This window comes from Talpa occidentalis, unplaced genomic scaffold (genome assembly GCF_014898055.3).
Source record: "Talpa occidentalis isolate TD23 unplaced genomic scaffold, MPIMG_talOcc4v2.1 talOcc4.12, whole genome shotgun sequence".
Taxonomy (NCBI): domain Eukaryota; kingdom Metazoa; phylum Chordata; class Mammalia; order Eulipotyphla; family Talpidae; genus Talpa; species Talpa occidentalis.
This window is the reverse complement of record NW_023601212.1, coordinates 88943043-88970321: the sequence shown is the minus strand read 5'-3', so window position 1 is coordinate 88970321 and position 27279 is coordinate 88943043. Positions and strand designations below refer to the sequence as shown.

The 27279-nt window shown below is 37.3% G+C and overlaps 1 protein-coding gene across 5 annotated transcripts in view; it reads left to right on the top strand.

The window, feature by feature from the left end:
- TNRC6A (trinucleotide repeat containing adaptor 6A) overlaps positions 1-27279 on the top strand; it is a 170629-nt gene that overhangs the window by 84354 nt on the left and 58996 nt on the right. For 4 of the 5 annotated variants that reach the window (XM_054693794.1, XM_054693791.1, XM_054693790.1 and 1 more), the window contains 2 exons: positions 16830-16917; positions 25184-25205. In XM_054693794.1, the coding sequence (XP_054549769.1) occupies positions 16830-16917; positions 25184-25205 (110 nt within the window). The remainder of the gene's footprint in view (positions 1-16829; positions 16918-25183; positions 25206-27279) is intronic. The other variant, XM_054693792.1, reaches the window with a different exon arrangement.

Below are 27279 nucleotides of genomic sequence, written 5' to 3'. Positions count from 1 at the left end.
TCTGAAGTATGCTAGCATTATAAATTAGAAAGTTTTAAAGTTCCGTCAGCTCTGTTTTATTACCGTCTCAAAAGTATTACGTGATTAGGAAGACTTAAATAGGTATGTGCTGTATGCATTCTGTTCAGCCAGACTTACTTACTACAAGTCTCTTACACAAAATCAAGAAAAAAATCCTCCCGTTTAAAAAAATTTTTTCTAACCTTCAGCAAAGTAACAAAAAGAATAAACACCTGTTGGGCCTCCCTGGTGGTGCAGCGGTTGAGCACTGGGTTGCGAAGCTGCCTGTAGCCTCTGCAGCGCTGGTTCGATCCCCGGCTGCTCCCCGGCCACCGGAGGAGGGTCCCACATGACGCGCAGACCTCTCCTGCCGCCCGCTGCTCCCCTCAGCAGTGTACTTCGGTCCTTCTGCCTGCTCTGCTCCCTGCCCTGGCTCTGGTGATTTCTCTCACCCTCCCGCGCTTCTGACTGTACCCAGTGCTTGTATAAATAAATAAATAAATCTTTAAAAAAAAGAGAGAAATGGCACTGAAGGACTCTGAACAGTGCTTTAAAAAAAATAAATAAACACCTGTATTTCTACCTAGGTTTACTGATTATTAATATTTTGCCATAATTATTTTATCATGTTCCTTTACCCGTAAATAAGGCAACATGTATCTCCCAACAACAGGACAGTCTACATAGCAACAATTAAATTATCACACTTGAAGAAGTTTAACTTTGTTACAATATTATTCAGTTAATGTTCAGATTTTTCCATTGTCCCAATAATGTCTTTTTAAATAGGTTTGTTCTTTACCTTCAGTTCCTTGATCCAGCCTTGAGTGTAAGTTGTCTGTTGTTTCCTTACATTTGGAACCTTTCCTTGTTCTTTTCTGCCCCTTGCATGGGCATTGACATTTGGAGTCATCCAGACTAGTTGTTTTCGCTGGCTTTTGTTTGTTTCTGTATGTTTAGGTTCAGGTTAAACCTTTTTAGCAGAATATTGCAGGAAGAATCACATAGGTGACATATTTGTTTTCTCAGTGTATCGCAACTGGTATGCTCCCCCACAATTGTTAAGCAAATTAACCGAAAGTTTTTCTAGTACTTTCACCCTTTACCCTGACTCAGTGTTTAATTAAGGCTATGCCAGACAATTAGTTTAAACTGAGATACAGTTTTAAATATTTGAGGTTACAACAATTCATGCTTAAATTTATCAGTTGTAATGATGGCCTGTTTTGTTGTTGTTTGGTTTGTTTTTTTTTCCCCCAGAGAGTTAGTCTGAAGGTAGCTCCTCCCTTGTTTGTTGTAAAAGTTGCTTGTTTCAACTTTGACCAGTAACAAACTGGTAACCCCAGTAAGAAAAGGAAACATAGAACCTGAGTGCTTGTAATATGCGTTCTTAAAATGAATGCCCCATTAAAGTTGAGTGGCTTTGTACCACCAGAACCAGGTTCTCTGGTTCCACCGTGTAGACCTCAAAGAGTATGACAAATTGAATGTGTGCTTAAAAATAAAAGAGGGGGGATGTATTTAATCTTACGGGATTTCAAAGGGTCTTGACTCCCCCAAAATTAAGAAACATTGCATTACAGAGAAGATGTCAAAAAAATCTAAATAGTATCAATAAAAGGGAGATTTCGAGATTCAAGAAAAAGTAACATTTCAATATGGCATAGTTTCTTCAAGAAAACCCCATGAAAATAAATATAGCTTAAATTTCCCATTGAGGTGGTCGTATTTTTAAAATAATTTGCATACTCTATGTGTGTGAGTTGTCTGTGAAGCAGAAATCCTAGCGTTTCTACTCTTGTAACTAGGGAAAACATTTTGAATTTTCAGCAGTGGCATGTTATGTGATGATGACTCAGCTGGCTGAAACATTTCAAATGGAATGTTCTAAACAGATTGAACCTGGTTAAGGAATTTTATACTTTGAACCTTACAAGATATTTTCTGTAAACAGTGATTGATTAGGTTTTGTATAATAACAAACAAGATTAAACTAAGTCTCCTATTTTGCTGTTCTTAATGGTGGTTTTTGATCAGCTAGCATTTACCGAGCAGCTTGCTGCAGTGGTACTGACTATTTTTATAATTATGTCATCTGTGTTCTGTTGACTTGGGTCCCTCTGCCTCTTATTCTTTTGACGTGTCTCCCTAAAACACACATGGAAATAGTGCTGTATGACTTTTAAATATACGCCAGTATTAAATGTATTTTTAAGCTTTACTTCACTCCTTGACAATTGGCTATGCAAAGGCTATCACAGAGATATGTTTTATTTATTCTGGATGTGAATGTGAGACATATTCAGTAGGCAGTGTGAGACATGTGAGAATTTTACCGTGCAAAGACAAGCAGGGATATAGAGTATGCATTCTCTGTACTACTGCAGGTAATCATATTCAAGCCATAGTTCCAAGCCTGTCATTCACTATTACTTAGAAACCTTTGCTAGCTCCCCAGTGACGAATTTAAACCCAAATTTTTAAGTGTTCCACTCATCTGTTAGCTTTATCCTTTCTACCTCTTGCCCTGTTCTCAATACTTTATCTAAATGTTCCCTTCAATTTCCCTTAATTTTTTTTTAATAGAGGCATGCTTTATTTATTTTTTATTTGTTTTGTTTGGTTGGTTATACAAGCACTGGGTACAGTCAGAAGCGCGGGAGGGTGAGAGAATTCACCAGAGCCAGAGCGGGGAGCAGAGCAGGCAGAAGGACCAAAGTACACTGCTGAGGGGAGCAGCGGGAGGCAGGAGAGGTCTGCGCGCCATGCGGGACCCTCCTCCGGTGGCCGGGGAGCAGCCGGGGACCGAACCGGCGCTGCAGAGGCCGTGGGCAGCTTCGCAACCCAGCGCTCAACCGCTGCGCCACCAGGGAGGCCCAATTTCCCTTAATTTTTAATGACTATTAAGATAAAATCCATATACCATAAAATTCACTCCTTTAAAATTTATCATTCAATGATATTTAGTATCGTGACAGTTTTTTAACTTATTCACAGCTACCTAATTTCAGAACATTTTTATCGTCTTCCCCACCTCCAGCACCCCATACCTCTTAGCAGTCATTCCCTATTCACTCCACAAATTGGTCTACTTTCTGTGTCCATGGATTTGCCTATTCTAGACATTTGCTATAAATAGAATCATATATGTGGCCTTTTGTGTCTGGCTTATTTCATTTAGCATGTATTCAGGATTCATCCGTGTGGTCACATATATCAGTATTTCATGTCTTTTCATGAGCAAAAAATATCCCATTGTGTAGCTGTACCATGTTTTGTTTATCCATTCATCTGTTGGTGGGGAGTAGGGTTGTTTTCACTTTTGAGCTATGAACATCTGTGTGCAAGTGTTTGTGTGGACATGTGTTTTCATTTCTTTTGGGTATTTATTTAGCAGGAGTGGAATTGCTGGGTCATGCTAATTATGTGTTTGAATTTTTGAGGAACTGCCAGACTTTCCAAAGTAGCTACAACATTTTACATCCCCTAGCAAGGTTTTGAGGGTTCCAGTTTCTCCATTTTCTCATCTACACTTGTTACTCTCTTTGATTATATTCATCCTAGTGGGTGTGAAGTGGTATCATCTTGTGGCTTTGTTTTGCATTTCCCTAATGATTAATGATATTGAGCATCTTTCCATGTGCTGATTGGCCACTTGTGGAAATGATTTGGAGAAATGTCTGTCTAAATCCTCTTTCCAGGTTCTAATTTGGTCATATATTTTTTTGTTGTTGAGTTGTAGAAGCTTGCTATTTATGCTACATGTCAGTCCTTTGTTTGATATGTGATTTACAAATACTTTCTTCCAGCCTGTGGGTTGTCTTGTGACTTTTTTGATGTGTTTCTAGCACAGAAGTTTTAAATTTTGGTAAGTCGACTTTACCATCTTAGCCATTTTTGAGTGTACATTTCAGTGATATTAAGTACATTCATGGTGGTGTGCAACTATCATCACCATCCATCTGCAGAACTCTCTTCATCTTATAAAGTGGGAACTGTACCTATAAAACAGTAACTCTCCATTCTTCCTCCCCTCAACTTCTGGTAACCATCATCCTACTTTCCATATTTGACTAAATGGAATCATAGTATTTGTAACTGGCTTAATAAACTTAGCATAACATCCTCAAGGTTTATCCATAGCATGTCAGTCAATTGATTTTTGAGTGTTGATCCTCTATCCTGCAGTTGTGCTGAACTGGTTTATTATTTCTAATTGTGTGTGTGAATTCTTAGGCCTTTCTATATATAAGATCATGTCATCTGTGAATAAAGATAGTTTTATAATGTCCTTTTTTCTAATTTTAAAAGAAAAGCATTCAGTCTTAACCATTAAGGATGAAGTGAGCTGTGGGCTTTTTGGAGATTACCTTTATCAAGTTAAGGGAGTTTTCTTTTGTTCCTGGTTTGAGCATGTATGTGTTGTCATGAAAGAATGTTGGATTTTGTAGAGTGCTTTTTCTGTGTCTATTGAGGTCATCATGCAGTATTTTTTTTACTTTGTTCCGTTAATATGTTGTATTACATTGACTTTCATATGTTGAACCAACCTTGCATTTCCAAGGTAAACCCCACTTGGGCATGATATATATTCCTTTTTATGCGTTGCTAGATTTGACTTATTAGTCTTCTGTCCAGAATATTTGTGTGCCTGTTCATAAGGGTTATTGATTTGTAGTTTTGGGGGGGGCGGCGGGGGGCTATTTTTGTCTTGGTATACCTGGTTGGAATCTGAAATCTGGGTCTAATAAAGTTGTTACTTGTTACTTTGGCATCTACCTCATTCTGCGTTTTGTTGTAATGATAGTTTTTATATTTTCAGTTCCATTTGCATTTTTCCAGCTTTACTATGGTATGATTGGCAAATAAAGTCAGTTCCATTTTCTTCAGTGCACTGCTTTAATTCTTAAAGATATATTGACATATAACTTTGTGTAAGTTTACAGTGTACTTTGTGTAAGTGTACGTTGTGCTGGTTTGATACAGTTGTGCTGTGTGATTATCATCAAATTGTTCCTTTATTATGGCACATAGTTAACGTGGGTTTTTTTTTTTGTGTGTGTGTGTGGTGAAAACAATTAACATCTAGTTTCTTAGCATCTTTGAAGTATATAATACACTGTTGTTCACCATAGCCATTAAGCTTTACTTTAGCTCTCTAGAATTTATCTTCCGGTTGTAAGTTTGTTCCCTTTAGTGACATCTCCCACCTCCACTCTGCTATCCCCTCCTCCACCCACTTTTCTCTCTTCATACAAGTTTGGCTTTTTAAAAAAAAAAAATCCATATATAAGTTGTATCATAGTATTTGTCTTTGTCTGACTTATTTCACCTTGCATAATGTCCTCAGGTCTATCTATATTATCCTAAATGGCAGAATTTCCTTCTTTCTCATACTGAGTACTATTCCATTGTGTATTTTTGTACCTCATCTTTATCCTTTCGATTCCTTGACCAACACTTAGGTTGTTTCCTTTATTTAGTTATTTGTGGATAATGCTGCAGTAAATATGCATTGTAGTTATTTTTCTGATATCCTGTTTTTGTTTCCACTGAATAGATACCCAGAAGTGGAATTGCTGGATATTAATGGTATTTTTATTTTTAATTTTTGAGGAACCTCCATAATGTTTTCCATAATGGGTGAACCAATTTACATTTCTACCAACAGTACACAAGGGTTCCATTTCCTCATCAACAGTTATCGCTTGTCTTTTTAATGGTAACCTTTCTAACATTTGTGTCAATTCTTGTTTTCTACTGTATGCTCTCCCTTCTTTGGTTGCAACCTCCTTTGTATCCTAACTTAACCAGCTCTAGTGTTTCATACATAGTGCATTCTTCCTCTGCATTACCTAACTAATCTTGAACAGCACTTTGAGAGGGGTACAGCTTGAGAGTTTTCATAAACAAGGAGATGGATGGAGCCTTTAGAGAAATTAAACAAGATGCTTAGCGGAGTTGAGAGGTAGCGGAGTTGAGAGTTAAGTCAACTTCTCTTTGGCTTCAGAATCAGAACTCTTGACTGCATGCTTTCCTACCCAGGAATTGTCTCTTTGAATGGATTGTATTTAAACTGGTCCTTAAAGGAGAAGTAGAATGTGGGTAAAAGAGTGAAAAGAATGCATTTTAGGTGGTAGTCATGGGGTTAGAGTGTTAGTAAAAGCAAGGAAGCAAGCAGAAATTGGCATTTAATTGGAGTGCTCAATGCTGGGGAGTATAATACAAGTAGTACAAGTTTTGTCTTCAAAGCTGTAATTAGTTCTATTTGGGAGAGAGATTAACATCTAAAATAATTAGAAAATGAGCATTGTTTGATTAGAGGTCAAGGGTAAGTTGGAAATGAATGAAGAGTGAGTTTGTATGAGTTGAAAAGACTCATGAGGGGAACTGATAATTATGTTAAACCTCAAAAAGAAAAGTAGAATTTACAAGAAGAGTAGTTAGGCAAACTGTATTTTGGATCAGACTTACCACTGTCTTGTACCAATTAAGTCGCTTAGACTCTCTGATCCTTGGTTTCTTTAAGTGTCAAATGGGACTATCAGTTACATATTTCTGTGTAACTAGAGTATGCCTGTCATTGTGGTGGGGTATCTATTCTCTCAATTTCTAATCTCACCAACTGTCCTCAACCTGTGTTTTTTATTTTAAAATAATTTGCAGACTATCATTTTCTTTTTGTGCACACATACTATTTTTTTCTGAACCTTTGGTTCAGTTGAAGACAGTACGTCCTCATATTCCTAAAAACTTAAATATTTCCCAAAATCAAAAACATTTTTTTAGTAACTACAATACCATTATCAAAATAAGGAATTAATTTTCATACAGTTTAGTAATGAATCTGCAGACCTTTTTCAAATTTTGCTAGTAATCTCAATAATGCCTTTTAATGCAAATGATTTTTTTTTTTTTTTTTTTTTTTTGGGTCAGCGATTCAATGCAAGGGCTCAGGTTGCATTTAGTTGTCATGTTTGTTGAGTCACCTGAATTCTGCAACAGTTTCTCAGTGTCTTTTTCAAGACCTTGATATATTTAAAAGAGTGCTACTTATTTTGTAGAAAATACTCCAGTCTGTGTTTATCTGATGTTTCCTCTTGATTAGCTCATCACTATAGTGTGTTTTGTCAGGAATAGCGCAGAAATGATGTGTTTTGTGCAGTGCATCAACCTGAAGTACAGGCTCGTTTATCCCATGATTGGTGATGTAACTGCTTGGTTAAGGTGGCACATGTCAGATTTGCCACTTTAAAAGTAGTCTTTTTCCCCTTTGTAGTAATTATATTATTGGGAGAACTTTGAGGTAGATAAATTATCTTGGTTCTCATCAAGGTTCTTGTCTAAATCAGTGGGTTACAAAATAGTGATTTTCTTTTTACATTTAGTTTATTATTCACTGTAAGACCCGCCCATTCAGCCATTCATTCATTAGTATCAGTGAGAACTCAGTGGATTTTTATGTTTTTCAGTGGGTTCTTGACTAGTTTTATTTTATTACTCAGATTTTGGGGCCAGCGGATATATATCTTCCTGCTTTTTGAAGATACCCAGACTCTGTCATCTGGATCCTGTCATCTCTTATGTTCTATATTCCTATCATTCTTACCAGGAAGATATGCCAACTCTTTGCTGCCAACTGTGACTCCAGAGCTAAGCTTTTTACCCGCTTTATGGTTCAAAATCATATGCTATCTGTATATAAATACATTATTGCCAACCTGCCTCTTGTACTATTTTCTCCCTGTACTCCTGCCAGAAATAGATATTTTTATTAGTTGTGTATGTGAACTTCAAGAGTTTCTTTTTTTTTTTTTTTTTAAAGATTTATTTATGTATGCACACAAGAGCTGGGGTATAGGCCAGAGGTGTGGGGGGTGAGAGGATTCACCAGAGACAGAATGGGGACCAGAACAGGCAGACTGACCAAAGTACACTACTGAGAGGAGCAGTAGGCGTGACAGGAGAGTTCTGCCTCGCCATGTGGGTAGCTCCCTGGCTGGCTGGGGGAATCAAACTCCTGCAGACAGCTTCATAGGTTGTGTCTTAATCCTTGCGCCACCAGGGAGGCCCCAGAGTTTCTTTATGTATGCACCAGTACGTGGGAATATAATTTATCTTTTGCCCCTTGTAACACAAAATATAACACACTGAGCCTTAGTTTTTTTCCAGTTAAGTAAGCACTTCCACATCCTTTCATAACAACCATGGAGACCTTTTTATGTGCTTTATAGCTGCATACATGCATAGTTTTAGATTTTACGGTTTTATCAGTTTTATTTAACTATTTCGGTAACTGAGTAAATAGTATCTGCAGATGCTACATTACCTGTGGCGGTACACTAGTCTCTTGTATTACCCCTCTATTATCTCCTCAGACTTTTACTTCTTAACTAACCCCTTTTCTACTTTCAGAAGTACTAGTCGTTCTTATTTTAAAAACAATTTCAAAATATTTCATTTTTTTCTTTTTCTCTTCATATCACTGCCAAAGGTTTGTTTTGAAAATTTATCCAAACTCCTGACTTCGCTCTTTTTTTTTTTTTTTTTTTAAATAGAGGCATGCTTTATTTATTTATTTTACTTGTTTGTTTGTTTGTTTATACATGCACTGGGTACAGTCAGAAGCGCGGGAGGGTGAGAGAATTCACCAGAGCCAGAGCGGGGTGCAGAGCAGGCAGAAGGACCGAAGTACACTGCTGAGGGGAGCAGCGGGCGGCAGGAGAGGTCTGCGCGCCATGTGGGACCCTCCTCTGGTGGCCGGGGAGCAGCCGGGGATCGAACCGGCGCCGCAGAGGTCACGGGCAGCTTCGCAACCCAGCGCTCAACCGCTGCGCCACCGGGGAGGCCCGTCCTGACTTCGCTCTTGCCTGTTTTTGCTGCTGTTGGGTTTCCATCGCTACCATCTGGTGAGGTTGTAGTTTTGCAGGTTTGCCACTGACCTATTTTGTGTAGTGCTAGACTTATTGGTGATTAATTTAAGTGTATGAGACTAAGGAGAAATAAAGAAGGGGTGGCAAATGGATAGAAAAAGGGGAATAAATAGGACTGGGAGAAAATAGACTTAAGTATAAGGGGAAAAGTAGAGCAATTTTTGGTAAAAGTTGGGAAGTGTGTTTCCATAACTGGTTTGTACCATGCAAGTGCCCTCTGTGTGAAGATGAGCTGGCTGATGGTAGGCTGCTAACAGGCTGGTTAGCTTCCTGGAAACATGACCCCTATTTTCTCTTCCCCAAAGCAAGATAGAAACATCTAACTCCTAGTTTTGATGTAATTTCTGACAGCAGAGCCTTTTAAAATTTTTTATTTCTAAAATCTGGAGTTTTCACTAATTTTCTCACTAATACTGTTAACTATTCCGTTTCTTATGATTTTCTTATATTCTTTGCTTTTCATTTCCCACTGCATTGTTGTGATTCAGGACATTACACATTTACTTGAATTACTGCAATAGTCTTCTCTTATTTAGGAAATTTATTTCCTACTTTTACCCAATGCTTTTTCTCCCTTTTCCTATTCCGGTCACTAATAGTCCCTGAAACTTACTTGCAGTCAAGAACCTAGATGTTGCTGGTGTCCATGCCCTTTTGTACTTAGTCCCTTGCCTGAAAAGAGCCACTGCTCTCTGTCCATAGAGATTGTGCCTCTCCAAGACCCAGACTAACTTCTATCATAGCTGTAACTGCTCGTATCCATGTCTTATATTCCTAAACTGTTTAACAGCCTTTACCAGATGATTGCTTGTTTCCTTATTTCAGGCGTGTTCTGTTGTTCCCACCAAATTGTGGTTTGAAATCCTGTTCCTGCTTGTTCTCCCAGCAGATAGCAGACAGTTTGGCTTATAGCAATCCCTATGCACGTTCGTACTGGTTTATTGATTAAACATTGTGTAGGTTACTATTAAATATTTTTGGATGCAGAGACGGCTCATCCAGTTGTTTTGAGGTTCTGCTCCCCTCTACTTCTCTCCTATGCTATAGAAAATGGGTACTTTTTAATGGGATTTCTTGTTTGTTTTTCTAACAAATAGTATACTGCTCTGTAACTTGACTTTTTTTTTTTGACTCAGCAGTGTGTTCTAGAGTTTCTTTCCTTTCTCTAAAGCAGTATTTGCCAGGGGTCCCCAAGACCAGCTTCTGGTTTGATGTTTTACTAGGAGTACTCAACAGTACTCAATATAAATACTCACTCATGACTGTGATTTATTATAGCAAAAGTATACAAAGCAAAATCAGCAAAGGGAAAAGGCACATGGGACATAGTCTAGGGGAAACTAGGTATACCCTTCCAGGAGTTCGCTTCCTGTGACTCCACTCAGGATGTGCTTAATTCCTCTGGCATCAAATTATGGCAGCATGTATAAAAAGTCTAGCAGGAAGCTCGTTAGAAATTCAGTGCCCAAGATTTCTATTAGGGGCTGATCATGTAGGTTCTTTCTACCTAACATGTCAGAATTCCAGACTCCCAGAAGAACAGGTTTACAGCATAAATTGTATTGTTTGGGAATGGTGCAAACCTCCCTAAATTCCAAGTTTCTTGACACCAGCCAGAGACCAACCTTGCAGTTCTTTCAAAGGCTCACAGTTTGCTGTTAATTCTTTTCTGCAAACATGGATATCTTAAGTCTCATTTCTGTTTTTAAACTATTTGTAGTATTCTATAGTATGAGTGCATTATGGCTTGTTTAGCTTTTCCATATTGATTGGCTTTTATGCTGTTTTTTTGCATCATCTATTTTTGGTCCAATTCCTTTTATAGAGGCTTAAGTTGGAATTGATGGGTTATAACATTAGTGACATTGAAAATTTTAATTTTTTTGAAGATTTATTGATTTATGCATACAAGAGCTGGGGCATAGGTCAGAGATGCCGGGGGTGGGGAGGCGGGGGTGAGAGGATTCACCAGAGACAGAGTGGGGAACAGAACAGGCAGACCTACTGAAATACACTGCTGAGGGGAGCAGCGGGTGAGACAGGAGAGGTCTTCTGCGCCATGTGGGTAGCTCCCTGGCAGGCCGGGGATCGAGCTCGTGCTGCAGAGGCTTCGGATTGCTTCATAGTGCGGTGCTTAACCCATTGCGCCACCAGGGAGGCCCCTGAAAATTTTAATATTAATAGATACTTCCAAATTGTGTACCAGTGGCCTTTGCTAGTCCATACTTCCAGTAGTAATTTACAAGGGTCCCCTTTGGAAGTGATTACCTTTAGTGATAGTCATGCTGGGAATGTGGAAAAAGTGATTATCAAGCATTAGGAAGAGCAGGGCCAGTAAGGGCATTCTAGGTCTCAGATGTGTCCTGCTGTCACTGTTGGCACTTGCCAACAGTGCTTTTTTCCTGCTTCTAGGACTGCAGGACTCCTGGTTCTCACACTCATTTACTTCTTCCTCTGTTTCTGTTGGCCCATTTTGTTGCCTTTAATCACTGTTGTGGAGGCTTGTGATTTTTGTCTTTTATTATGGAAAATTTCAGACATACAGAAAATTAGTATAGAACAGAATAAGGAACCTACACGTACCCATTACCCAGTTTCAACAATTGCCAACATTCTGCCATTGTTTCATTTTTCTCATTTGCATTTTTGGGGGGATGAGGTAGGACTTAGAGTAGTGAAAGCAAATTCTAGACATTATGATGTTTTCTAAAACATATCTGCAGGGCATCCCTGGTGGTGCAGGGTTAAAGTATCAGCGCTATCAAGCTGTTGCACCATGAGTTCGATCCCAGGCCAGGGAGCTAACCTACATGGCGCAGCAGACCTCTCCTGTCTCGCCCATTGCTCCCCTCAGCAGTGTATTTCAGTAGATCCACCTGTTCTGCTCCCCACTCTGTCTTTGGTGAATCCTCTCACCCCCTGCACCTCTGGCCTACACCCCAGTTCTTGTATGCATATATAAGTAAAAATGAATCTCTAAAAAAATCTGCACTAATTTACAAAAATAATGTATGCTTACCATTACATTTCAAATAGAATTGTACTTAAGAGAGAGGAAAAAAAAAAACCCTCAATTTCCTGAAATACTTGGTCGAGTTGTGAGGTTACTCTGAGATTCGTAATCCAGGAGAATATATCTTTCTCTAAATTTGTATAAAGATACTCAAATATGCAAACTTTAAAAAAAATATGTGATATAACATTGGTTACATTTCTGCAGCTTGCTTTTATCATTTAATGTTATGTTCGGGACATTTCAAGTCAGTACTAACAGATCAATACAGTATGATATGCTGATATAACAGCCATTTGTTTATTGATATACATTTAGTTTTTCTGGTTTTCAGCCTATGGGAACCTTGCAGTGAACTTTCCTGTGCATATATGGCTTCACGTACTAGTGCTTCATTATTGTAGTTGGCTAGAAAGAATAACTTCAAAGGTTATAGTAGTCATTTCCATCAGTTAAGAGGCTCTCTTAACTTTCTTGTCAGCACTGGATATTATTGTACTTGAACGTTTTTGCCAATAAAATTAGTAAAAAACATGGTATAGCACTAGTTTTAATTTACCTTTATTAAAGAAAGAAAAACCAACAATTTATTTTAAAAAAACATGGAGTTGGGTTTATGCTAGCAAATGTAAGTTGGGTTCAGTATTAGAAAATCCATCAAAATGACTCATTATATCAGCAAATCAAAAGACAAAAAACATGCTAATTATTTCAGTAAATACAGAGAAGACAGCTAACAAATATAGCATGCACCCATGACTGAACTTCTAGCAAACTAGAAAGAGAACAGCCTTTTACTTTTTAAATGTTAAAATGTACTGATTTAATATTAATACTTGAAAGAATTTTTAATATTTAATTTTTTAAATATTCACATGGTTCAGAAATTTAAATATGTAAAAAGGTTTACACAGTGTGTGATCTCCCTTCCTCTCATCCCCCATCTGCCTAAGAGCCTTCAACCCCTTCTCCAACAGGCACCATTAATTTAGGTGTGCTTTCATTTTATATACATGCTGACTAGTAGGAATACATATCCTCTCTTATCTTTTGCACAAATGATAGCATATTATGTACTCTGTCATGTACCTGTCTTTTTTTTTTTTTTTTTAAGATTAGAAATTTTTGCTCATTTCTGATAGCTCTCCAGCTTTTCCCCCTCCTCCCCTTTTGAACTGTAGAACTCCTCAAGTATGGTATCTTATTGTAGCTGTAGTTGTGGTCTAGTTGTATATTCCACATTCTGCTCCCACATTTACAAAATACTGAAATTGCTCTCTTAAAGATCACCAATGCCTGATCCCCTATTGCTAAAATGCAGTGTGGTTCAGTCTTTGTCTTTGCTGTTCTTTGCTCCTAATTACATCCTCGTGGTCTTGGAACACCTAATTCTTTGTGTTTCCTGCAGTTCATTCTGCTTAAAGGTCCTTATAAAAGGTGGAAAGAAATAAAAGGGTTATGGAATTACACAGTCTGGGGTAAAAATATACTACAAGTAGGATCTATTTTATAACTTATCTAAACAAAAAGAATTTATTTTCTGTGACTCCTGAAAAAAGAACTAGTACTTTATTTTGAGGGTACCATAGTGCAGGGGAAAGGAAAGACTTATGACTTTAAGACTCTAGATTTGAATACTGACTGTACCCTCTACTAGCGGTAAGGCCCTGGAAAAATCATTTCACTTTTCTGAGCTTTAGTTTCTTCATTTATAAAAGAGAAATATCGTTACCTATCTTTTTTTTTTAAAGTGATAATCAGGTGGGAACCTGTACATAAAATGCCCAGGATTGTCATTGTAAACATTTTAATCAAACAAAGGTTCTCTTTCCTCAGTCCAATTGCATGTTTGAGTGTCCTAATACTAACATTCAAGGGACAAATGATCGCTGACCATTATCTTTCTGTTGATACATTTAGACTTAACAAGCTCCATCAACCCTTATTCCTTTTGATAGCTATGGTAAATGATAGAGTCAGCCGTGTTAAATGAACCTTTATTAGCATTTAAATCCTGGAGGGTGAAGTGTTTGTGCACAAGCAGTTTGTTTACCTTTCTCTGGTTGACTTTCCAAAGACCAGAGATGTGAGAAAAGTGTGGTTAGTGCCTGTGATGACAGTATTGAAGAAAACATTGCCCTGTGCTTACAGTATCAGCTGATCTGTAATATTTCCTCAAGAGGAATGTTGTGTATCTTTTAAATACTAAAGAGACCATTTTGGACCAAGAAAACGTTTGCTAATCTACTCAGTGTGTCTTCAAAAGGGGATTTGAGAAAGGATAAAAAAATTCCAGGTAAATAATAAGGAAACATCCCATAGAGTACAAAATTACAGTGACTTAGAACTGAATTAGAAAAGGATATGTCTAATTCACAGGAGCACACGAAGAACAAATGCTGAAGATTACTGATGCTTCTGCATAATCAGTGTCCATTATATCTTGACAGAAGTAATAGAGTCTTTGGGTGCCACTCAGAATTGGTGAGAGGGCTTGTGACTAGGCACTTGAGAGCTTACTAGAGGCCAGTGTTAAGTAAGCACTTTTCATTTAATCCTATAAACATATTATGGAGTAGATGTAAATGGCAGTTTATCCTCAATTTTAATGAAGAAACTTTGGCTGAAGTCAGTTAAATATTTAGAGCTAGGAACCAGCTTTTGATGGGTAACTTGTTTAACTTCACTGACTTTGTTTACTAATTTTACTCTTCCTTTCATATGCTGTGGCTGCCTTGATCCTCGACTTTTCCAGGAAATTAGTGTGAATGAGCTTGCTTACTCTCCACACCTCCCTTACAGACAATGTGAGAGAGTGAGTCATGGTTGCAGTTGGCATGAATGTTGTTTAGCTACTCTGTTAGCCACATGACAGTTCTCAGCAACTCATACTTTTCTAACTTCTGGTTTTAGCAGTCATATACTTTACTGAGTTATTATCAGTTTTATATATAAGGTCACTCATTTTGTTTTTCACTGTCTATCTGCATCTCCATGTCTCTTTCATCGGGAAAACCAACTTAAGTTTTGTGTAATGTCATTGTAGCGCACTTACAGCACCCCTTCCATTTTCTTTTTTTTTTTTTTTTTAAAAGCCTGATACTTTTTTTTTTTTTTTTTTTTTTTTTATAGAGGCATGTTTTTATTTATTTATTTGTTTGTTTGTTTGTTTTGTTTATACATGCACTGGGTACAGTCAGAAGCGCGGGAGGGCGAGAGAATTCACCAGAGCCAGAGCAGGGAGCAGAGCAGGCAGAAGGACCGAAGTACACTGCTGAGGGGAGCAGCGGGCGGCAGGAGAGGTCTGCGCGCCATGTGGGACCCTCCTCTGGTGGCCGGGGAGCAGCTGGGGATCGAACCGCTGCGCCGCAGAGGTCGCCGGCAGCTTCGCAACCCAGCGCTCAACCGCTGCGCCACCGGGGAGGCCCTCCATTTTCTTTTGTATTTGACTGTCTTTCTCATGCCCCCACTCTGAATGCATTACAGTCTTGAGAAATGATTTTTAGTCTTCAAATGTCTAACGCATGTCCCTTGAACCTCCCTTGTTTGCTAAAATTTATAATGTCACCTCTGGAAAGTTACCTCATGGCAGATTTAGGAACTTTTTCTTTGTGTATTGATTTTCTTCTCTATCTGATGAACTTTGGTTGTCTGTTTATGAATGAATGAAGGCTTATGTTCTAGATTCTAGGGTAATTAGTGTAGGTGACTGGAATGCATTTCCTCCACTTTGCCTAATTCTCATTATCCAGTAACCTCTTTCCTTGAATGGCAGGGCTGATGCTGAGTTTTTTAAGTGTGTGAAAGGTATTGCTAGGTTTTACCTGAGGGTGTGATGCAGGGGCGTAGCAGTAGTTTCCAGTAAGAAAGGTTTTGATATGAAGCACTACACCTGTATTTTGTCAAATGTTTAGTTTATTTACAGTGTTTCTTTGGTTTTAGGCTGGATTTAAATGCAGCTGCTACCTGTGACCATCTGTGGGTAGAGATGAAAAGTGTTAAAGTAGTTGTGGCCTTTTGCTCCATGCCTAATTTTGCTTTCCTAACTATGATTTTGGGGCCTATCTAGAGCTTCCCTAGAGGATAGCACTTACATTAAGACTTTCCTTGTGTCTATTCTTGTGTTATAGCTTCCTTTGTTCTCCATCAGCTCTGAATAGACTTTTTCTCATTTCTTCTATCATTTCAGTGAGATAGAGTAGAAGGGAGAAGGCAAACATATTTGCCCAGAATGTCATCTTGAAATCTTTACCCAGAGGTCCCATTGACAACTTCCAGTGTTTGTGATTCTTGCGAATTGAAACAAACTTATATAATAAGTGTATTATTGGCTGCTTTCCACGTCTTGTTAGAATTATTTGGAATGTTTATAGAATATAAAATAATTATAATGTTGAGATATAAGTCACATATTTGTGAGTAATTTATTTTGAAAATAGTTAACAAAGCCTTTTAGAGCAAGGAAATTCACAGATACCCCAGGTATCTGGGCAAGAGAACATTGTGGAGAGATTCCCCCTCAGGCGTTGCCTTCAGTGTCTAATTGATAATTGGGGCCAGAAGCAGGGTAACTCTGGCTCATTCCATGTTGTTAACATACTAGAATTGGAGAGCGGTTCTTCCCAAATGTAAAATTTTCTTATTTTAGGTTGTCTTCCTTAATATGATATTGAGATTAAAAACTCCTAATATTTGTGACTTACGAAAGAAAATACTATATAGCGGCTATTTAGTTAGATTTAGGTTGCAAGTTGTGTTATATTTCAATGAATGATAAAGTAATTTGCCATGTCTTCTAATAAAAGTGAAAATAAATCTGTATGCAACATTATTTTTATTTCTTAATACATTTTGGGAAAGTTAATTGCAACTGTGTGGTTCAGGGATTTAGTGCAAGAAGAAGAACAGTTGATGGAAGAAAAGAAAAAGAAAAAAGACGACAAGAAAAAGAAGGAAGCTGCTCAAAAGAAGGTATTCTATGTATAAACTAATTATTTATATTAAGCAGTTTAAACAAAGATTTAAAAAGAAAATTACTCTTACTAGATTTTTTTAAAGTATTGGTTGCAATGTTTTAACTTCAGTAAAGTCATTTAATATTTAATGTGTTTGAGTATGCATATGAGTAACTTGCCAAGTGTGTAAAATTTAATGAATATTTAATCTTGCCAGTAGGTTTTTTTTATTCCAAAGGTAAGTGCTTTATCTAGGTCTTTATTTTCAATTAGCTGTTCCTAGGTTTTATAATATGTTATTTATAAGTGAGAAGAGCATGGAATTTGTGGTCACATAGAGGGTTTGAAATCTGGCTCTCCCACATAGTATACAGAATGATATGGCCTTTAACTTCTCTGGGCCTTAGTTTCTTATGTTTTATAAAATGAGAAGTGAATACAATGAGAGAATGTAACACGCAAAAATACACATGCTAGGAAATAAAGTAATACAGGAAAACATAGTAATAAAGGAATAGTAATACACATAATAGCAAATAAAGTGTCAATTTCCTTTTCCCCTTTTATTTGGTAGCTGGGCTGATTTTTTTTTAAATTTTGAAGTTTACATTAAGATATTTTAAAATATGGGGCCTCCCTGGTAGCGCTGGGGTTAAAGATAGCGCTATCAAACTTTCGCCAACCACTGCAGCACAAGTTCGATCCCCAGCCAACCAGAGAGCTTCCCACATGGGCCAGCAGACCTCTCCTGCCATGTCCATTGCTCCCCTCAGCAGTGTATTTCAGTAGATCTGCCTGTTCTGCTCTCTCTTGTGAATCCTCTCACCACCGGGACCTCTGGCTTATACCCTAGTTCTTGTATGCATTAATAAATCTTTTAAAAAAAAGATTTCACAGTATGCCTAAGACATAACTTGCAAAAGAACTCTATCCATTACATTTTCAGAAATTAACCAAAGCAGCACAAATTGTTGCAAAGATAAAAGACTATGTACATAATTATAAAGATTTTTACAAAATAATATTAAAGGCTGATGACAGTTAACTAAGCTGACACTCAACTCCTCTATCAACTATTTTATCAGGTTTCAAGGACTTTAAAAAATATTCTAAAAGACCCAGTGGAATTATTGTTCCATTTCTATATTCTAATGAAAAATTATAATTTTAGTTTATAAAATACACCTCTTTTGTGCCAGTCACTGTGCTAGCAATTGGATAAAAATTATAACAACATACTTACCTCTACTTTATTTGCTGGAGAAAACACTGGACACAAACCATGATAGGTGGGAAACTGTTGAAGCATGGAGAGGAGTGTTTAACTCAGCCTGAGATGGGACAGAGGGGGGGGGAAATTTTCTTGGAATAGAAGTTAGCTAAGTGAATAAGGAGCAGAACAGAAAAGAATGATAAACAGAGTAAAGTAAGGGTTAAATGTCCTGGCCATTGTGTGTTCAGTATGGGTTTTGGTGGGTTTTGAGGAAGCCAGGGAATGAAACTTGAATGGTTGGTGGTAGCTGCTGGCGCTTCTCAAGCTTTTGGCCATTGGGCATAGGGGAAAATACGGAAGATATCTTAGTGAAGTGACATAAAAGTTTGTATTTTAGAATGTCTACCTTGGCAAATTGTGGAATTGGATTGGAAGGGATAGAAACTAAGGGACTGAGACATTAGTAAAGGAACTATGAAAAAGAAACCACAGAATATATATAAAAGATATGAAGGGAGAAGTAATCTTCCTCTTAGGTTCTAGATTGAGTATGTACAGCAGTCCCCCGCATACAAGGTTTTTGCTTTTTGTAGTTTCAGTTACCCGGGGTCAACTCTGGTCCAAAAATACTACAAGCAATAAGATATTTTGAGAGTGAGAGAGAAACAGACTACTTTCACTTAAGTTTTATTGCAATGGATTGTTATAACTGTTCGTGTTTAATTATTAGTTACTATTAATTTATGTGCCTAATTCATAAACTTTATCATAGGTGTACATGTATAAGGAAAAACATCGGATACATTGGGTTAGTAGTAACCACAGTTTCAGGCATCCACTTGGCATGGATTATATCCCCTGTGGGAAAGAGGGAATTATTACACATCTTTTGAGCAGTTAACTAGATTAGGGAATACAAAGAAAGGGAAAGACATATAACTCATTTCTGGACTTAATGAATTTAGAGTATGATCAGCAAATACTGGGGAGGGAGTAGAATACCGAGCACTGTGGCAGATTAAGAGTGATGATATGAAATGGCAGGTGACCCTGCTCATCAAGCTTTTGGTTGCTCTTAGGAGTTAGTGGGAAGAGATGCATTGGTCATTGGTTTAGTGTTTGAAATAGATTTGTAATATAGAGTTTGGGCATTGATGATGCCTTAGGCCTCTGTCAGAGACTTACTGATGATACAGATGTTCTTTGCAGTCTGAACAGTCTCTTTGCTCAGGATTTGCTATGGAAAAAAGTGTATCTTCAAGTTTAAGGTTGGGGTAAGGCTTATCAGACCCTTGTTTCATGGTGTGATGAAACTCATGGTGTGAATATCTAGGAAACTTAAGAGATTTGTTGAGGAAAGTGGGTATACTTTATATAGAATAAGTAATTTGACAAGGTACTGAGTGATGTGTTTAGTACCTGAGGATCCTTGCTTCTAAGAAGTTCATGATTCTGCTGGTAAGTCTAGGATGTATGTGAAATGGTTAGAGAAGAGGCCTTCGGCAGTATATAATGAAACAAGTTTATTTGGAATTTACTCTTTTTATTAAGAAAGGGGAAGAGTCACTGGAGGATTATTTTTTAAATACTGTTTTAACGGTATATGATGTGAGTAGAATTCTTGTATCATTGTAAAGAACAATTGTAGTTGTTAAAGTTCATCTTTACATTTTCTGTAATCACATCTCAGTCACCAAGTTAGTGATGATGAATTTTGTTCCGTGTGATTCTCAAATCTGAAGTGACAGCTTTTCATACTCTTGCCCGTTCCATCCCTCCCTCAATCCCTGGCTCCAGTCTCTGTCATCCCAAGCATGGCCTACTAGAACCATCATCAGAGGCTTAGAGATACTGGGAATTTTTGCTTTTGCAAGGTCTTCAGCACTCGTAGTAATATCTAGTCACTGAGCACAATATAAAGGAAAGTTTAGTACCGCCAATGTTAAGTTTAGTAGGCTTGACCACTGCTGTAGTTCCAAGTAATCAGCTTGTAACTGAATTGAAGTCCATTGGTGAAGTGAAAGCACATTCGATATTTCTATAGGCTGTTTCCAAATAGCTCTTTAATAAAACAAAACAAAACTCCTAAATTGGCACATTTATAGCCCACATAAAAGATAATGACAGGATTTCAAGGTGATTTCCTTGAACTTTTCTTTTGTGGGAGCCGGTAAACACATGTATCTAGTTAGACGACAGACAATATATAAACCAGGTAGGAAGGTACATTAATATAAATGTTAAAACACAAACTCACTGTAAAAAAATAACCTCCCTGTTTTATGTTATCTCTATATATTTTAAAAGAGGCCTGGTCCTCCCCTGGTTGCACAGTGGTTGAGCGCTGGGCTGTGAGGCTGCCCGCAGCCTCTGCAGCGCCGGTTCGTTCCCCGGCCGCCGGCGAGGGTCCCACAAAAAAAAAAAAAAAAGAGGGCTGTGTGTTATTATTCCTGAAAAGGCTGTAGTTTTTATCTGTCTTAATCCATGCATTTTATATATAAGGAACCCAAGCTTAAAAATGAGTTATGTGACTAACCATGGTTTCATAAGAGTGACAGAACTAGGAAAGGTATTGAAACCCTCTAACTCCCTCTGCTGATGCTCTTCTAAAACTTGGTGCCATGGCTTTATCCTTTTGATATAGAACATTATATTTTTTACAATGTAAAGGTGAACTTTAAAACTGGAAAAAGGGCCTCGCTGCTGGCCTAGAGATTAAGTCTCCTTGCTACCACCACTGCAGCCCAAGTTCATTCCCTGGCCAGGTTGCTGACCCACATACGGCACAGCACATCTCTCCTGTCTCACCCGCTGCTCCCCTCAGCAGTATATTTCAGTAGATCTGCCTGTTCTGCTCCCCACTCTGTCTCTGGTGAGTCCTCTCATTCCTCCCCCACCCTCCCCCGCTCTGGCCTATACCCCAGGTCTTCTATGCTAAAATAAAATAAAAAATCTTTTTTTTAAAAGCTGAAAATAATATTCTATGGTAATTTTTATAAAGCATTTAGTAGGTCTTTATGCCATTAGCACAGAAAACATAGATCTGAAAACCTATTAGCTACTGTGGTCTTTCAAAGAAATTTAAATCCAAACCACAGGTTATTCTCTGTTTTAAATGAAAAACCAGATAACACAATTTCTTACATGAACAATTAGACAACAAGACACTCAGTACAAAATTTTTATTGTGATAGCTTTTCATATTTTGTCTACTCTTTAAAGACAAATGTAAATATTTAAATTAAAGAAATTTTATACAAAATTTACATGATTTTTATTATATTTCAGCCCCACTGTGTTGGTAATTAATAATAGAATTGTGATTAGATAGCATTGTTTTTAGTTGTTTTTGTTTTTTTTTTCTTGAAAAGCCTATTTCACATCTAAGAATTTCAGGCATAGAAACAATTTCCTATTAACATGGGGATGTAGTTTCTATACTAAAAAAAAGGGGGGGGCAATGATAGCAGGAGGTTATTACCATGGATTTATCTCCAGGTTGATTTTAGAAGAAATTTCTAGAAATAATGTTGAGGGCAATGTAGTGAAGAGGATAAAGGAGGTTGGGAAATAGGTTCATTATACAGGGATAATTTAGTGCAACCTTTGCTTTAAGCATGTAATTGTAGTTCCTAGAAAGCACAATGGCTGGAGGGAACCACCAATACAAATCGGGATCTTTTAAGTTCAGAATATTTTAAAGTCAGTGGTTATGGGTATTTTTGTTAACTGTGTTAAGAAATGAAAGGATTTTTATATAGAGACTGTGAATTTAAATGTACTCAATTCAAGCTTAAATGAGACTTAGGTTGTAGAAAACTTCTAACTTCATTTCCTCTCTTGGAAATTTCAGTATTCACTGTTGTGTTTCCCAAATATCTTTTTTTTGTGAGATTAGGTGTAATATTCCACATTGTAAGTAGTATAGTTTCTCAGTAACCTAAGTAGTAATATAATCAGGCTGGAGCACTGTGCTTATCTAGGGCAATTAAGTGTTCTCTTACTGCCTTGCTCCTTGTACAGCCTATACTTTCTTTTGCGTGCGTACCCATTTTATGTAGCAGACCTGGGTTCTAGATTGTGTACTGCTTTTAATAATCATAGGGAAGCTCTCAAACCATTGATAATCACATCTAAAATTAGTGAATTGAGCTACATTAATTTCTTACTCCTAGTGTTAGTTCCTAATATCTGGTACTGTTAAGACATTATGGATGATTAGAAAAAAGAAAAAAGCAAGACTTGGCAATTGGAAGTAAGTTTGAGTCAGGTCATTTCCAAATGTGAGATAAGGGACTGAACTGAAGCATGGGCAGGTGGGACTAATGATAGTAGCAGCCGCAGCTAACATCTGTTGTGCTTTTTATACGCTAGGCACTGTACTAAGCTCTTTATGTGAGTTAATTCCTTACAACCTCACAATCACTTCAAGGTAGGTGTTTTTGTTCCTGTCTTGTAAATGAGGAACCTGAGCTTTTACAGAAGTTGTTTAACCAGGGTCTCACAGCATAAGTGGTAGAGCCAGAATTCAAAGCTAGGCAGTCTGGCTTCAGGCTCATCTCTTACCCATTGAGTGTTTGTAGGGATCTAGGAATTGGGAGAAGTGGTGCAGAGCCTGACAGAAACAAAGCATACCCATCATGCTATGTATTTGCCATGTGTCTGATGCCTTCATTACCTTCTAGTTGAAACAGTTGTGTAATTGCTTGTGAAATCACTGCTCAGGTTGGTTGGTTTGTTTAAGGAGATATATATATATATATATATATTTATATATCCAAATGGAAATAATTTTGATTCTAGATTTGCCAGAATGATTTAATTCTCGTGTACAGGAGAATTCACAATGATACCTCACATTTGAATAGTGTTGTATAGTTTTCTAGAAAAGGTCTTTTTATATTTTACTTGAACTCATAATAACCCTGAAAAGCAAGCGATACAATTTTTGTTTTTACTCCATTTGAGGGATTAGAAAGCTGAGAACCAGAGGGTTTAAGTGACAAGGTCATTTAAAAATAGGAACATTTGAAGTTAATTTTGATAAATATTTATGTAACTGTCCAGAACATCAGCATTTTAACATGTAATGACTATGAAATATTAAGAAACTTTACTTTTTTTTAATGCCAAGTAATAGAAATCTGGTATGTATTTTACACATAGCAGTTTCGACTGTTTTAGTGGTCAGTAGCTACGTGGATGGATAGGGACTGCCAGTTTGAACAGTGCAGACAAATACTATTCACTGACCCCACTTGGAAAATTCTCTTTTTAATAATTTGAGTAATATACTAAGTCCCCGGACCAACCCACTGAAACCTATTTTAAAGAAATGAAATTATCATTTCCATCTCCTCCTAATCAGGAGCTCTTGGGTTCTATTACTTACATTCCTTCACGGCAATAGTCAGCATTCTAATGGACACACACCTCTGGGTGTTTCCTTGGTGCCATTCTCTGTAGGTGACAGAATATTGTTCTGAATCAACACCGAATTGTTTTTCAAAGGAGTTGTGTAGTAGAGATCCTTTTTGTTGCAAGGTCTAGAAGAGAAACATTTTATACCTTAGGTTTAGTAATTTGGTTATGGTTTCTATGTATGGTGATTTAGTTTCCTTTGGAAATAAACTGTGGGAAGAGCAGGAGAATTTTAAAGAAAAAGATTCAACATGTACAGTTTTGTGCTAATTGTTTATTTCAGAAAATTAGGTATCTTACTGTTTGACACGACACTTATATTGCTCTTCAAAGGTGTTCATATTACTGACTTCTCTTTAATAAGACTTCTGCCATTAGATTTTAAAAATGATTTCTCCCAGAAGTAAAGTGTTCAAACTAGGTGATGGGTCTTTTGCCATTGTCTTTCCATCAGTTAAAAATTTTTTTTGATTCATGTAAAATAAAAGATGCACCTCCATTACTTTACATCTTGCTAGTGCTCTGAGCTTAGTAAAGCACTCCTTTTCTTAGACTGACTGGCTTTCCAGGAAAGATTAATGTTTGGTGTGGCTTCAATATTAGGGTGATTGACATATAGTTTACTTTATGGTTCTATAGTGATAGAATTCAGAAAATGGTATTTTGGATAGCAATAATTGTATGACTAAGCAAAATGATTTATCATGCCCCATGGCAGTTTAAAAAAGGTTTATCTTTATTTAGAAATTATTCCTGGTCATTGGGTTACTAATTATTGGTTCTTCCCTCCAGCCCCTCCCATTCTTTTTATCTTTTATTTTTAGGATGACCAAATCTTCCCTCAAGCCCCTCCTATCCTTTTATCTTTAGGATTCCAATACCATTGGCCTTAATCAAAAAACTTTGCTTATGGCCTCTATCTCTAATCAGTTCTTTGTTTTTGAAAAAGTTTGAGTTTTTTAATCTGAGTTGTATCAGAGACAGTAGCAGTAGCAGTCTGGAGGGCATGGGAAAGCCGGGGCTCATGCCAGTTTAACTTCTGAGCATAAGAATTTTAATGCACTATAAGATGTGTCAAAAATGAAAATTAGTTTTAAAGTGTTTCCTACTCAAAAATTCTTGAAAGTTTACTATGTTTACCCTCTAGGAGTCAAATTAGGCCCTCTAGGAGTCAATTAGTTAAATTTGACTAATTAGGCCAAAGTGGTTAGCATGCAATTCCCCCCCCCAACTCAATTCCTCTTTTATAATTTGAAGTAATTTTTGAAGCAATTTAAACATATGCACAGTACATTATTAAATCCACTAAGTATAAAGGTAATAGTTACATTAAAATAATTTTAAAACTAAATGAGAAAAATGCAGAAAAAATAAAAAAAATAATAAAATGTCTGTTACTTACTTTCATAAAACAACATCTCTTTGTGTCTAAAGAAGCAAACATTGTATCAGGGACAGTGAGGCACATCTGTGGGAAAAGAATGCTTTCTTTGCATATCTTTTCCTATGCAGTTCATCTAAATGACAAATTCCTTCTGTAATAAAAGTATATATGTCTTAATAGCAATATATGAACATTTTGTCATGACAATCCATTTCTTTCAGTTTCATATTTACATTGTTTTTTGTTTGTTTGTTTTTATTTTAGGCCACTGAACAAAAAATCAAAGGTACGTTGTTTAAAACTATTTTTTATTCTCCTTTTCATTAAAGCAAGGTTGTTGATGTGCATTTTTATTCATCTCCAGGATGGGAGAGAGAAGAGCATGAAAGGAACAAAGGGTTGGGGACAGAGTTCTTCAATGACATCACATTGGAGTCATCCTTTGGGGTTTATGGTTTATTGTGGTATATGTTACCACTTTTAAAATATACTGCATCAGCTGTCTCCTGTGATAAACACTACTTCCTGACATACATACGCCCTTGTTTGTTGCTAACATCCTCCCTTGTTTTAAGTCTTTGAGCTCATCTGTCTTTTTTTCATCTTCCATCTAAAAGGCGTCTTTTCTGAGGCTGCCTCTGGGACACTCACCCTCTTTCTTGCTTTATTCCTTACACCCTCTACACTGTTGTCCTCTCACTCCTTCTGTAGACAGACTGTGATATCCACTCTGTATTATCACTAAAAGCAGTTGTTTGCTAACCTTATGGTCATTGTGCCAGTTGAACAGTCCCTAGCACATACCAAGCTAAACACTTCAGGGCGGTAAGGAAGCAGGCACCTAATTTCTTTTAGATCCCAAATCGGGAGTTCTTCATCCTCCTAGTTGATTATCTGGTATTGAAAGGTATAGGACTTTCAGATGCGGAACTTATTAGGCCTGAAAGTTTGAATTTTTACTTAAGGTAACATTGATTAGGTGCAGTTGTGTGTGTGAACAAGAACAGTTGTAGCTTCTATTTTACCAAAGAAAGAGTGACAATAGAAGGACCCAAACACAATGTATAATGGAACTTGATGACAGTAAAAATGCCCACGTTGTCCTGGAGTACAGAGGAGTGCTAATTAGCCCAACACAGGGGTTTAAGAACAACCTCTAAAAGATGAAAGCCAGTCAAGGAAAGAATGAAATGGCAGAGGAATGATTAAAGACACAGAAACAAGAATTAATGTGATGTTATATATAGTGGTGGTATTCCTAGCACATTAAATACACAGTGGTAAGTGGGCAGGCTTGAAGGGTTTTTCTGAAGAGAGAGAAAAGGACCTCATTGCTTTGTGTGTGTACCCGCCAACTTGGGCTTTAATTTTATAGGCAGGAGCCAATGAAGGTCCAAAGCAGAGGTGTGACATGAGGTGTTTTGTTTTGAAACTATCCATCGCTGTACATAGCAAGTATTGGGTGAAAAGGATGCTCAGGGATTTGAAAGGTGGAGTTAAAAGAAGTGAGGCACTATAGACAAAAGAGATGGATAAGAAGAGGGAATATTCAGAGAATGAGTACAGAGGCATTGGGGGAAGTGATAGACTATAGCTCTGGAGATCAGGAAGCAGAGTACTTTATGCTTGTTTTTGGAGTGGAGAACCTGCAAAGGTGTTTGCACATAGAGGGCATGATCGTAAGTTATGCTTTAGGAGCATTACTTTGTTAGTAGTGTCACCAATAGCAGCAGTACCAGACAGGGAAGAGAAGGAATGGAGAAGGTAATGAAGTAGGAGATGGAAGTGAGGTGTAAATTTAGGAATGAAGCTTCTGTGAAATAAGAGTAATTGAAGGTAATATTGTGGCTTTGAACGTTGATGTGTAAGAAAGTCATAGGAATGTGGAATGATGTAGGAAGGAACATTGCAAAATTAATTTAAAAGGACCACGACCAAATTAATGTTCTTGAAACTCTTTCTTTGCTCTACTCCTCTGTTGGAATTTACGGTTGTCCCTTATTGCTCTGCTTCAAGACCAAATTCCTCAGGTTGGCTTTCAAGTCCCTCTTAATCTGACCTCCCATGATCTCACCCACCCATCACTCTTTTTATACTTTTCAGAGCTTTCTTAACCTCTTTAATGTTCATTCCTCTTTCCTATTTCTGTTTCTTCTTGTAAGTAATGCCTTTCAGTGTTTCTAAATCTCTCCAAATTCATCTAGTAGATTGTTTCAACTATTAATTCTCCCATTCTGACATTTTTAGGATGTTACGATGTATCTTAAATTTGGGGCACTTGATTATATTCTCTTTGATTTGTGATTGGCCCCTGGATATTTGTTTCTTTAACAAGATATCTGAGTACTGTTTGTTTTTAG